Raw genomic sequence first — 14,094 nt, forward strand, 5'->3', positions numbered from 1 at the left:
GGGGGGAGAGGGATCGGAGCAGTCAGGGGACAGGGAGCAGAGGGGTTTAGATGGGTTGGGAGTTCTGGGGGGGGCTGTCAGGGGGTGGGGAGTGGTTGGATGGGGCGTGGGAGTCCCAGGGGTCTGTCTGGGGGTGGGGGTGTGGATAAGGGTTGGGGCAGTCAGGGGACAAGAGGCAGGGAGGCTTAGGTAGGGGGTGGAGTCCTGGGGGGCAGTTAGGGGCAGGGGTCCCAGGAGGGGGCAGTCAGGGGACAAGGAACGGGGGGAGGGTTGGGGGTTCTGAGGGGGGGCGGGAAGTGGGAGGGGCAGGGGCGGGGCTAGGGCGGGGCTTCTCCCGTCCTCTTTTTTGCTTGCTGAAATATGGTAACCCTAGTCTTCACGGCTGAGGATGTGAGGGAGATTTCCCAACCTGAGCCATTCTTTTTAGGTGACAAATCTGAGGAACTGTCCCAGATTGGGGTGCCATTAGAGGAGGTTTTGGAACAAATTGGTAAACTAAACAGTAATAAGTCACCAGGACCAGGATGGTATTCACCCAAGAGTTCTGAAGGCACTCAAATGTGAAATTGCAGGACTACTAACTGTCGTCTGTAACCTATCATTTAAATCAACTTCTGTACCAAATGACTGGAGGATAGCCAATTTTTAAAAAGGGCTCCAGAGGTGATCCTTGCAATTAAAGGCCAGTAAGCCTGACTTCAGCACCGGGCAAACTGGCTGAAACTATAGTAAAGAACAAAATTGTCAGACATATAGATGAACATAATTTGTTGGGGAAGAGTCAACATGGTTTTTGTAAAGGGAAATCATGCCTCACCAATTTACTAGAATTCTTTGAGGGGGTCAACAAGCATCTGGACTTTTTCAAGGTCCCTCACCAAAGGCTCTTAAGCAAAGTAAGCAGTCATGGGATAAGAAAGAAGGTTCTCTCATGGATTGGTAACTGGTTAAAATATAGGAAACAAAGGGTAGGAATAAATGGTCAGCTTTCACAATGGAGAGAGGTAAATAGTGGTGTCCCCCAGGGGTCTGTACTGGGCCCAGTCTATTCAACATATTCATAAATGATCTAGAAAAGGGTAAAGAGTGAGGTGGCAAAATTTGCAGATGATACAAAACTCAAGATAGGTAAGTCCCAGGCAGACTGCGAAAGGCTACAAAAGGATCTCTCAAAACTGGATGACTGGGCAACAAATGGCAGATGAAATTCAATACTGATAAATGCAATGTAACACACATTGGTAAACATAATCCCAACTATGTGTATAAAATGATGGATAGTTCTCTGAAAACATCCACTCAAATGTGCAGCGGCAGTCAAAAAAGCAAACAGAATGTTGGGAATCATTAAGAAAGGGACAGAAAATAGGACAGAAAATATCATATTGCCTCTATATAAATACACAGTACGCCCACATCTTGAATACTGTATGCAGATGTGGTCGCCCCATCCCAAAAAAGATATATTGGACTTGGAAAAGGTTTAGAAAAGGGCAACAAAAATTATTAGGGGTATGGAACGGCTGCCGTATGAGGAGAGATTAATAAAACTGGGACTTTTCAGCTTGGAAAAGAGATGACTAAGGGGGGATATGATAGAGGTCTATAAAATCATGATTGGTGTGGAGAAAGTAAATAAGAAAGTGTTATTTACTCCTTCACATAACACAAGAACTAGGGGTCACCCAATGAAATTAATAGGCAGCAGGTTCAAGACAAACAAAAGGAAGTATTTCTTCACACAACGCACAGTCAACCTCTGGAACTCCAGGCCAGAGGATGTTGTGAAGGCCAAGACTATAACAGGTTCAAAAAAAGAACTAGATAAATTCACGGAGGGTAGGTCCATCAATGGCTATTAGCCAGGATGAGCAGGGATGGTGTCCCTAGCCTCTGTTTGTCAGAAGCTGGGAATGGGCAACAGGGGATGGATCACTTGATGATTAACTGTTCTGTTCATTCCCTCCAGGGCACCTGGTATTGTCCGCTGTTGGAAGACAGGATACTAGGCTAGATGGACCTTTGGTCTGACCCAGTATGGCCGTTCTTATGTTATTAAGTGGGCAGATATGCATACTATCTGGGGTATATCATGAGGATTCTACTTTCTCTTGAATACTGCACTAAAAAATTTTTTTTATAAATAAACTCCACACTTCTTGCAACCAATATTTTACTCACTTTCCTTCAGGTATGAAGAAAAACTGTGGGTGAGGTCATTGGCTGGCAGGAAACAGGAATCTGAAACCATAAGAGACAAAATGTTTTGGTTGCCAGATTTGCAACAGAACAATTGAGTATATTCATAAGTTTACAGTACAGCACTAGGTATATCTATTAAATCTTTCTTGGATTAAATCTACTAGTAGTGCTTATTCTTTGAAAACTATGTGGAGTGCCCTTTGGAAAGGCAGAGTTTCGTGGTCCCCACTACGCAACAGCAATGAGCTTGTGAACTGGTTAACCGAATCATGGTAAAATCTATCAACACAATTTTAATTCCCTCCTCAATTATCTGAACATTTTTCTCTCCTCACCCACCGTAAATATAGCATTACACAACTGACCACATACATAATGGAGGGTTTTCACATGCCTTTGTGGCATCGATCAGAAGCCACAGCCAGAACCATTATGACTGGTTGGTCCAATCTAACATGGCAAATCGTACATTCAGGAGTCACTAAAACAATCTGGATTGGATAGAATAAAAGTAAGACGTGGGTCATCCTCTTATCAATGGGGTTACTTTTCTCTCCGGACTTTCACATTGCACAACTCTGTAAATTATGCTCAATCACAGTTATATAAATACAGTAACTCCTCACATAAAGTCGTCCGGGTTAACATTGTTTCGTTGCTAATCAATTAGGGAACAGGCTCGTTTAAAGTTGTGCAATGCTCCCTTCTAACGTCGTTTGGCAGCCGCCTGCTTTGTTCACTGCTTGCAGGAAGAGCAGCCTGTTGCAGCTAGCTGGTGGGGGCTTGTAACCAGGGTGGACTGGCAGCCCCCCATCAGCTACCCCTATCAGCTTCCTGCTCCCCTAAGTTCCCTGTGCTGCAGCCGCCCAGCAGGCTATCAATTGGCAGTTCAGCTGTCCCTAGGGTTACCATACGTCCGGATTTTCCCGGACATGTCCGGCTTTTTGGGCCTCAAATCCCCGTCCGGGGGGAAATCCCAAAAAGCCAGACATGTCCGGGAAAATAGGGAGGGAGGGCTTGGCGGTGCTCCGCCGGGGCCACTGGGGCTGGGGCCAGCAGTGTGGGGCCGGGCCGGGGCCGGCGGTGCTCAGGCCAGGGGCTGGGAGCGCAGGGCCGGGCCGGGTCCGGGAGCACGGGGCTGGGCCGGGGGCTGGAGCCGGGAGTGCGGTGCTGGGCCGGGGGCTGGGGCCGGGACCGGGAGCGCGGTGCTCGGCCTGGGGCTGGGGCTGGGAGCTGGGGGCACGGTGCTCGGCTGGGGCCGTGGCCGCAGGCAGTTGGCCGGGGGCCAGTGCCCCAGGGCCCGAGCCAAGCCGGGCGGGAGACGCTGGGGCCAGAGCCTCTTGGCCTGGGCATGCATTTTAATTCCCCATCCTCACTAGGAGGCCCTCTCGATGACACTCTCTCCATCCCAGATATAAATCTGCCAAATTTTATAGACTCATAGACTCATAGACTTTAAGGTCAGAAGGGACCATTATGATCATCTGGTCTGACCCCCTGCATGCTGCAGGCCGCAAGACCCTTCCCTGGACTCTGCCGTTGAAGTCCCCAATCCTGTGTTTTAGTGACTTCAATCGGCTGAGACCCTCCTGCTAGTGATCCCTGCCCCATGCTGCGGAGGAAGGCGAAAAACCTCCAGAGGCTCAGCCAATCTACCCTGGAGGAAAATTCCTTCCCGACCCCAAATATGGCTATCAGTAATACCCCGAGCATATAGGCAAGAATCTCTAGCCTGACCCTTGTTGGCCATTATGCTATTCATGTACCATTGCTTGGTTTTCCTTGGCTACTATGTTTTACCATTAAACCATTCCCTCCATAAACTTATCCAGCCACTAATCCCCATTCAGTTAAACCAATAGCTGTCAATGGCCATTAGTCTCATCCTTTTTGTGAGAATGCACAAACTCAGAGTTTTAACACAGACTTCTAAATGCACCCTACCGCACCATCATTATGCTGCATGAAACCTGGCACTCCAGGAAGCATATCTTTAGGAGGGGTATGTTTGGTAATGTGTCTGTAATCATGTAGATTAAATATTTTTTTATTCTGACAATGATAAAACTATAGGATTAAAAAATCTTTCTGATCACTTGTTGTAAAGTGTTAGTTAAAGGCAATTTGGTGAGAATCTGAAAACCTCAATGAGGGGACACAAAAGGTATATGCTTCCACATGATTTGTGCGAAATATCAAGAATGGGCAGTTTGTTTCTGATACTGTAACTGTGGTGCCCCCCTAGAATTTGGTTTAAAGTAGGATGGGACAAAATTCTAGCCTGAGGTATTTCAAAGTGGCAAATACAGAACAACTTGAGCTGAATCACAGACCAGAGCTTCACTTGCCAGTTTAACAGCTTTCCTTCTGTCTCTCCTAGTTTTAAATAATTAGTATTAAGTGAGCATGAGAAAGCATTTTGATTGTGGATGCACGTGTAATTATCAGCATGTTACTTGTCCAAACATTGAACAGAACAGATTTAAAAATTTTATTCAAGTTAATGTTTAAAATTAAACATACACAAGTTAAGAGGGAAGGTACTGTACGTCTGGGGTCAGGCTTGAGTTATGAGGGATTACAGGTATTGGTTACAAGGATCATGAGATACATACATATCACGTAACCAGCACAGACCCAGACTGGGGTGTGGGAGTTTTTAAAGCATCAGTGGATAAGTGGGCTCGGGTACGCCACCCCTGGAATGTATTAAGAGTCCAAGTCAGTATCAGTGTAGTGAATAAGTTCATGGGTGGGATGCATCCCTTGGTTCGTCAGGGAAGGAAGTGGGTTATTTCCCTGGTCGGTGGTCTCGATTACTCAACCTGGTATTGACGGTGTCCCGTGATGTGTTCCGTATAGATGTCTCTGGACCACCTGATGCTGTCGGACACCATGAGCTGTCTCATGAGCGGGGCATAGCGTCGACCAACTCCACACGCTCTCAGTACCGGCTCATTGTGGGGGTCCCACGAGCCCAGGGCTCCCCCGATTTAACACCTCAATCGATCCGCTAACGTGTTTTGGACCGAATTAACCCCAGCAGCTATCTCTTGTCAACTGATCCCCAGGCACCCAAGAGGGGAAGCACTCAGATTCAAACAAAGCGGAGGCTATGTTATTGCTGCCAACCTCACTTCACCATTTCTGACAGGGTGGATGTGAAGGCAGACTTAATTTATAGCTGGAGCACAGCAGAAGCCCTGCCAGCTAAATTTGCTGAAGGAAGCTGCTTTCCATCATTGCACCCTCCATGTGGTGGATTTTCTATTGCTGCAGTCTTAGGTTTATACCACAGAATTCAGAATCTGACCCCTGATATTAACAATCACTTCCTAATTGTTTACTGAGGGGCTATGTCTAAGAGGAGGTGAGGGTGCTCAATACCTTGCAGGATCAGTCTTCGATTTATGCATTTGGTTTTTTTATTTACAAGATGCACCTCCCCAGCACTGTCGGATAAAACACTAAGGTTTCAACTGCAGTTTGAATTCCAAAGGTGAAGCTATCAATACTAAATGAGTCCAAAGGGCAACGTAGAAAATACTTTACAAGGAGTAATTTCACAGCTCTAAATGTCTATTTTTGGTGCTGTCCTATCTATCATTTCTTCAGGGCAGTTGTGTAATCTATCTTTGCCATTATTTGTGCTAATGAGGGCCTAGCCAGTCTGAATACAGTAACTCATATTAATGATTTAATAATGTTGAATAATTCAGAGGAAGATGTAGAAGGACGGCGTTCTTAATTTTCCAATTTCAAAAGGAAACTAAATACATGTTGTGGGTCAATGACTATTTTCACCAAACCAGCAGAACCGGGATGTTAACAATACCTTTAAAAACCCAGAAAGGATTAAAACCACATAACTACAGCTTGCAGCAGCCAGAAACCAAGTTGGCTCAAACCCGAACATCTACGTTTAGTATTTTGCTAACACGACTAAACAACTTCAAGTAGTTGCCCTCTGTTCTGCCCAGTGAGTTGATACGAATGACTTGACAGCTACAGAAGCCACCAATCCCTTCGGCTTTGTAAGCTTCCAATTCCCCCTTCAAGAAAAGAAAGAAAAAAACAACCCAATCCATATGGAAATGGGTCACTTCACTAGCCTAAAGGCCTTTCTTAATAGGAAAGCGACAGAGTATTGTTATTTGCACAAAACCCTATGGGTTTAGAAGTATAAAATGTAAGTGCTTCATAGCAATACAGAGGACGGAAGAGACTTCTCTGGTTTTTAGGATGCAACGCGGCAGGATGGCAAAACTCTCCCTTGATTCAAGAAGAAAGCTAAGCAAACCCTAGAGAAAGAAAGTAGGGTCAGTCTAGGATCACATGTCTCTGCATGAAGCTGGGAAGAGAGTGCAATTATCTAGAAAGACAAGCTTTGAACAGTCAAAAACAGAGAATGCAGCTTGGCTGAAAGGATCATAGTGGGGGCACAGGGCACAAAGAGTTCAATGAGTATCAATGAGATAAAACAAGAGCCAACAGACTTGTTACTGGGGCCCTTTTGACTCTATGTATACAATATCAATAAACAGGAGCTCAGAGTATCTTCTTATATAACCCAACAACAAGAATTAATGCTACAACTTGGGCTCAAAATAAGGAATCAAAATTTTTTAGGCTAAAGTTTTTAGGGGTTAAGGTAAGCTACGGGGGGAGGAGGCCTCTCCGTCTAAGCCAAAAAGAAAATTGTAATGATTTTTATTACAACCCCCCTCCCCTCCACTTTGACAGCACGGAAAAGTGGATTTTTATTACAACCCCCCCTCTTCCCCTTCACATTGACAGCATTGGAAAACTAATTCCACTTTAGTCATAGAACAAAATGCACAGCAGTACAGTTTCCTCTTCACCTCAAACCTTTAGTGGAGTGAGATGGGAGTTCTGTCTCCATGCCCTGCCCATTTTAACACTGGGCTCACCAGTCTCTCTTCAGTCAGACTGCCAACAAGCAGCCAGTTTTGGTACAAAATCCATCCATTAGGGCTAGACTAAAGCTGCCAACTCATTTCATATAGCTCACCAAAAAGCCAACAGTGAAAAGAGCAGTGTAGTCAACATTCCATAACTAATTCAGAATGGTGTCTGACTATTCTTCCTTCTTTAGAATTTATTTCAGCTCAGGTGAAGCCTGATCTTAAATGTTTGAGTACAGCTCCACTAACCACAGGAATAAGACCAATTTTCCTGGCTCTTAGTAACTTGGAAACCATTATTTAGAAATCCCCACACTTCTATCAAAAAAGAAACTTCCTGAAATTAATGTTCTGCAATGACTGGATATGTTGAAACAATGCTTCCTTTCGTTTCCTTAACTGCACCATTTCGAAAACAAACCCACTTACTTATTCCAAAAGAATTCACAACTCAATCAGCACAGCAATACCCTACAAGAAAAAATTCTCATAAAACTCCATAAAACTCAGGAGATCTGGATTAAGAAATCCTTTAGTTCCTAAAACAGATGAATCCCCATCCCCCATGCAGAAGGAAATGCACAAGACATCTCTCTGATACAGCACATTTTACCTGGCAGTTTTAACTCTTCTAGTTCAATCACTGAACGTTTAGTACCAAAGTGTTGATTAAGTAGCTTTTGTAGGTCTTCAGGGATGCCTGGTTTTGGAGATGATTTTGCAAGAATATCAGAAATTTTCTTCTACAAACAAAAGTAAAAAAAGGAGATGTAAGGCATTTTCAATATGGTGTTTGCTATTTGAAAATCCAACGATAATCTGTAAAAGTATGTTTCTTCATAATCTTATACAGGTGAAACTCAGTCCTAAAGTCCTTATAATTGGGCAAAACTCCAATTGCTTCATTGGGAGTGAAAATTTCAGAACTGGGTCCGCAGCCTGTGAAGATGCACTGTGAAGTAAAAACCAAAACATCTTTACTGTGTACCTCTGTTATGCACTCTACTGCAATACTGGCATTTTCTCAAAGGTTATGTTGAGGGAGGAGTTGGGTGATAGGTTTTTTAATTTATTACTTTAGCAGTGTTGCCAAATCTCTCAAATATATCACAAATATTACAATAATGGGTGTTTTTCTTAAAGCTCCGGCTACAGGAGTCAAGAGATTACTGAAGAATCTCAGCTCTCATTTAAATGTAAAAGGTAAGCTTGCAGCCCTCTTGATTGCATAGAACAATTTGGAAACATGACTAGAGAATATCCTAGCAGCTCAAAAAAAAAAAACAGGCAAAGGAAAAAAAACCCCAAGATTTATTTGAAATGTTATTGCTTTTAAACTGATCGTGATTCTGGGGGTCCTAGTTCATGATTTTTGAATGATTGGGGTTGACAATACTGCTCTAAAAATATCAAGAATTAGAGTTGCCAATTTTGGTTGGGTGTATTCCTGGAGATTTCATCACATAATATTTAATTAATGATTAACCTTTCATTCCTGGAGACTCTGGGCCAATCCTGGAGGGTTGGCAACCACATCAAGAATATCAGGTTCTCATTTCCATCTGTTTGTTGGAGGATTTTGGCAAGATCTTTCTAGGACCTGGATGGCGATATCTCAGGAGACTGAAACCTGAGGTACAGTTTTCAGTCTCCAACTGGGAGACAGGAGCAGGGATGCTGGATTGTACAGCATAAGGACATGTCAGCAGTTGAAATTTCAAATGCAATATTATATATAGACACTTTGAGATCATTTTCATACATCATAAAGGAGAGTGACAAACTTTTTAAAAATTCTGAGCAGCCTACCTTTACCCAGCAGTCATGAAAATGTTATTTTATAAATGAAGCCCTCATTTAGGGCTTGATCTTAATCCCACTGAAATGAGTCAGAGTTTTGCCATGCTTTTAAGTCATAACTTCACTTTCTAAATTAATTAATTAAATGAATGACAAGGGAAGAGAACACGGGTCCCTCTTTATTTAAGTGATCTTACTTCTTTTAAAAACAAGAGCTTTTCAAGCAGAGAAAGCAGCTTGGCATGACAGAGGGTATTAAAATATGGACAACCCTAACAGCCAGACTGTGAACTCCTTATTCCTGTTAGTGACATGTTACTCGCTTAAGCAATCCCAGCTAACTGCTCACCAATGGGACTCAAGAGATCATAACCTGGCCCTAAGAAAGGTCTTGAAAATGTTTTGCCCAGTCCCAAAACATTTAGGCCCTGAACCAGAACCTTTTGAAAGCACTGGGAGCATTTGCAGCGGACTCTGGCGCAAGCCTTTGCCGTGTCTATGTGATTTCACTCAGTGAACAGCAGTAATGCAAGTTCCATCCTGATTCCGTAAAATGTTCCTGCTGTGTAATGACTGCAAGCTGGGCCACTTTTGGGAGATGTTTTATAGAGAGTAATTATCTAATAGATAATAACCCAAGATCAACAAGACTCATTCAGCTTAGTACCACGGGGTAACTGCCGTTTCACAGGCTCATTACGTCATTCACTGACTCACTCAATTCCTTCTGGAAAATTATGGTTCTCTTGAGGAAGATGCTGATGTTAATGAGAAATTCCATAACAGTCAGTGCGAGGACACCTGATTATACTCTTTTTCTTCAAGGAGAGCTGTGGGAAAATGTTCTTCACACAGGAAGTTTTATTATTTTTCTTCCAATTTATTCCAGATGCTTAAGGAGCAAAGGGTTTTACTTTATTTAATTTATTTATTTATAAAAAAGAGAGTCATTAATTTGGGACCTATATGTTAGTACAGTAGAATAAATTCTTCATGATGATTACTTGATAGGTTATGTGTACAGACTTAATGGCATATTGCCACTGAAAAAAAAAAAGATCTAACTAAGCCTCTACTGTTTGCATGAAAACTGGAGGTTTATTTTAGGTCTAGTCACCCATTTTCATCATGGGATGCATTTGTTTTGGCTGCAAAGAAACTGACATGGTTATTAATGCCAGACCTGCATCTAAGGGAAAATCCTCCCATTCCCTGGGGTGTGTACAAGGTCTAACATGAAATTAAAACCCTGTGTACCTGCTCTGTGAGACAGCTAAGTCTCTTCAGAAAGACAACACACTTGGTGCAATATAATCTCCACCAGGTCTGTGGAGGATGCCCCTGGGGGCAGGCATGGGTCATGGTCAGAAGGTCAATACAGAACAAGGACCCCAGTAGCTATACTGTGGGGAGAAAAGCTACCAAAGCACTACTGCCCATGAAATGCAGTAACTGCTGCGGCCTGGCTGAAAGGATGGGATGGGGTGATTCTATCTCCCCCAATGCCCTTTCAATCCCTGCATTAAGCTCTTCTAGACAGCTTTGGACACAAGGTTGTGGTTGGGTACGTAGATGTGAAGCAGGCATTTGACTGGAGTTGAGAAAGGTTTCTCTCCTAAGACAGTTGATTTTCTCTCTTTCATAAAACTGGCTGCAATGTTATGGTCCCAGTACACTACACCAAGGGAAACGAGCTTCTAAAACCATTTCAAGGACACCACTGACACTGCTATTCTGAAGCTGACATGTCTTATAAAAGCAACTGCACCCATCCAGACCCGAAGATCATTTGTGTTGAACTTTCAGTTGGGCGGGGGGGTGGAGGGGGAGTTTCCAATACCTTCCTTCTCCTTTTCACCTTCACAGTGTTTTCTTCTTTTTCCTCGGGACGAGTTAGAAAACATTCCGCAGGCTGCAAAGCAGATGTTGTAAAAAGAGATTGATCATGAGAGATATTACCACAGAACTTGATGGAATGGGGGCAGAAGTTGGGTACAAAGATTCAGATACTGATAGAGAGAGAAAAAATATAATATCTACAGGTTTGGCGTAAAACGCTGCTCTGTTACAGTGGTGTAAATCTGAAGTAACTTCTGGAACTACTTCATATTCACACTGGTGTAACAGAACAGAAAAAAAGCACAGAAACCTGAAACTTACGAGTCATAGGCACACCTTTATCATCCAGTTACTGGTTTACAGGATGTTTAACACAACAACAAAAAATCAGAACGAAAAAGTGAACAGAGTAAATATATGTAATCTCTATTATTGTGTGAGACAATCATTCTAACAGGTTTCAGAGTAGCAGCCGTGTTAGTCAGTATCCACAAAAAGAACTCATTCTAACTTTGCCAAACAGGCCTTTGTAATAATTGGGTACAACCTGACCAACCAGCTGGTGACCTATACCATACAGAGAGGAGAGAATAACTGGAAATAATGATTTTTCTGTATTTCTGATTTCCTTTCTTTTATGTTTATAATATAACATTTTTCAAGAGATGTTTTCAAATTTTGCTCTATGCTGTTCTTCATTTAATTCCATGAAGATTGGCTTTTTAGTCCATGAAATGTCTCTTTGGTTCATGTCTCCCCACTTGTATGTATTTAGGATGATCAGTATATGAGCACTCAGTTTGTAAAGGTGGCAAATTAGAGAGATCATGTCCAGAGGTCACAGGAAAATTAAATATAGTGGTAGCTCATGGACCATCAGTGGTACATATACAACAGTTTGAGAACTGCAGGTGTAGCTGCTAGCTGGTTATTATTAATGGGGCTTAGTCCTAACAGCCCCTAAAAGCTGCCACCATGAGTATGATTCTCATATGGGCAGCATGTGTTAAACTACTAAATTAAAGTCAACCCATCTTCCTAACTCTGACCGAGATTATAAATGGAGCCTGCAAAGGGAAATATTTCTCTCGTCCATTCCCCACCTCTTTCATCTCAATCCAGCAGGTCACAAAGTTTTGGATCCATTGTCTATGCTGTTATCACTGTTGTAAGAGAGACAAAGTAGGTGAGATAATATCTTTCATTGGAACAAGTTCTATTGGTGGAAGCTCTGTGTATCTCAAAAGCTTGTAACTTCCACCAACAGAAGTTGGTCCAATAACAGCTCTTACATCACCTACTTTGTCTCTCTCATATCCTGGGACCAACAGGGCTACAATAACACTGCAAACAATTATTACTATAAGTTACTCTATTGTGGTAGCACCTTCAGGATCAGGAGACCATTGTGCTAGATGCTGTACAAATATAATGCCCAGGCAACTCATCTCCCTGTTCCTGTGAGCCTAAGTTTTTCTCTTCTTATCCAGATTCCCATATACACCCCACCCACAAGATTGATTCTAAACTTGATGGCCCAAACCAATTTGATGAGTTTCTTGTTTTTCTCTCCCCCCTCAAGATGTATGTGTCATAGCTCAGGGCAAGTATTTTCCCCTTGTGGTGAAGCAAGAGCACCCACTCTAGGCTCCCGGCTTCTCAGCTGTCACCGCTCTTAGGAGGAGACTCCAGTCTCTCTCCCTTCTGACTGCGGGTTTTCCAGGCTGCACAGTTCCTTGACCACACTGTGAATTCTCCAGCAAGTCAGACTCACTAAGCAGGCCTGCTTTGCCTTCTCCTTAGAAGAAATAAGCAGCGTAACTGCCCACAGGTAGAAGGTACCATTTATTCTTAAGCTAGTCTTATTGAAAACATTAGAGAAAAAAACATTTTAAAACAATAAAAGAACCTACACACATACTAATAAGCTTACCAGAGATCACCCCATAGGCGCTGACTCCATGGGTGCTCCGGGGCTGGAGCACCCACGGGGAAAAATTAGTGGGTGCTCCACATCCACCGGCAGCCAAGCTCCCCCCTCCTCGCCTCCTTCTTCCCCTCCCCCTGAGTGCGCCATGTCCCCGCTCCTCCCTCTCCCTCCCAGCGCTTCCCACCCCCCTGCCGCCTAACAGCTATTTGGCGTCACTTAGGACTTTCTGGGAGGGAGGAGGAGGAGCGGGGATGTGGTGTGCTCAGGGGAGGAGGCGGAGAAGAGGCAGGACAGGGGTGGGGACTTGGGGGAAAGGGGTGGAATGGGAGCGGGAAAGGGGCATGGCTTGGGTGGGAAAAGGCAGGATGGGGCGGGGACTTTGGGGAAGGGGTGAAATGGGGGTGGGACGAGGGCAGTGCAGGGATGGGAAGAGGCGGGGTGGGGCCGAGCACCCACTGGGTAGAGGGGAAGTCAGTGCCTATGGATCGCCCTAACTCCTGAAGGGTTCTGGTAGGAATCAGTCCTTCAAAACACACACATGAATTTTCCTGTGGTAACAGGTTCATAACACCTTTTGCTCAAAATAAGAACACCCATGAATCTGTGAGTCACTCCATTATACACTTTGGGCCTTTGATATTGGGACCCTGGGAACAGTTCATCAGCAGACAAGGAGTTTCTCCTTGGGACGTAGCTTCAAAAGGTTGGATCCGGAGTGGGAATTTGCATTCCCCTCCTCCAAAGTATTTCCTATAAAACCCACTCAACTAAAAATTCATTCTCGTTTGGCCCATTGTTAAGAGTCCTTTGAAGCGCTCATAACAACTTCCCAGGGTTGACATTAAGTCATGTCTCCCCTTTAGAGATGTACATACAATCCTACAATAATACATAAACATTTGCATTTTTAATACAATGAACTCCCAAGATACATAAACTTAATTCAGTAAGGTCTGTCCAGATATTGCAGGAAATGGCCATATCTGTCACAGTATGAACTATAGCTTCTCTCTCCATTGCTAGTCTTCCACTGAAACATGTACACAGAACCATTATTTTTAATGATTTTCCACTGAAACTAACCTAGACTCATTGACTATTTTGTTCCACTTAGATGCACAAGACTCTTTTGGTAGTGGAGCAGTGTAGGCCTGGTGAGCTGATGAGCCCAGTAATACAAGTATAATTTATTCAGACACAACAACTCCACACCACATATAACTGAGATGTTCGGATTAACCTAATTACAGTGAATGGCTGTAAACTTATGCGTGTCCTTTGGAGTTTGGAAACTTCAGTAGTTTAAGCATCTTATCTAGACAGAGCTTCAGACCCTTCTGCAAGTTTTCTCCTACTCTTGCTCATTCAGCAGCTTTTTGCAAATCTCCATTAAAAAAA

General features: G+C 43.5%; 1 protein-coding gene across 5 annotated transcripts in view; it reads right to left on the bottom strand.

Moving 5' to 3' along the window:
* Positions 1 to 14,094, bottom strand: part of CMSS1 (cms1 ribosomal small subunit homolog) — a 59,854-nt gene that overhangs the window by 16,980 nt on the left and 28,780 nt on the right. For all 5 annotated transcript variants that reach the window (XM_034789987.1, XM_034789962.1, XM_034789951.1 and 2 more), the window contains exons 3-5: positions 10,768 to 10,839; positions 7,741 to 7,870; positions 2,182 to 2,241 (exon numbers count right to left, since the gene is read on the bottom strand). In XM_034789987.1, coding sequence (XP_034645878.1) covers positions 2,182 to 2,241; positions 7,741 to 7,870; positions 10,768 to 10,839 — 262 coding nt within the window. The remainder of the gene's footprint in view (positions 1 to 2,181; positions 2,242 to 7,740; positions 7,871 to 10,767; positions 10,840 to 14,094) is intronic.

Source organism: Trachemys scripta, chromosome 1 (assembly GCF_013100865.1).
Source record: "Trachemys scripta elegans isolate TJP31775 chromosome 1, CAS_Tse_1.0, whole genome shotgun sequence".
Taxonomy (NCBI): Eukaryota; Metazoa; Chordata; order Testudines; family Emydidae; genus Trachemys; species Trachemys scripta.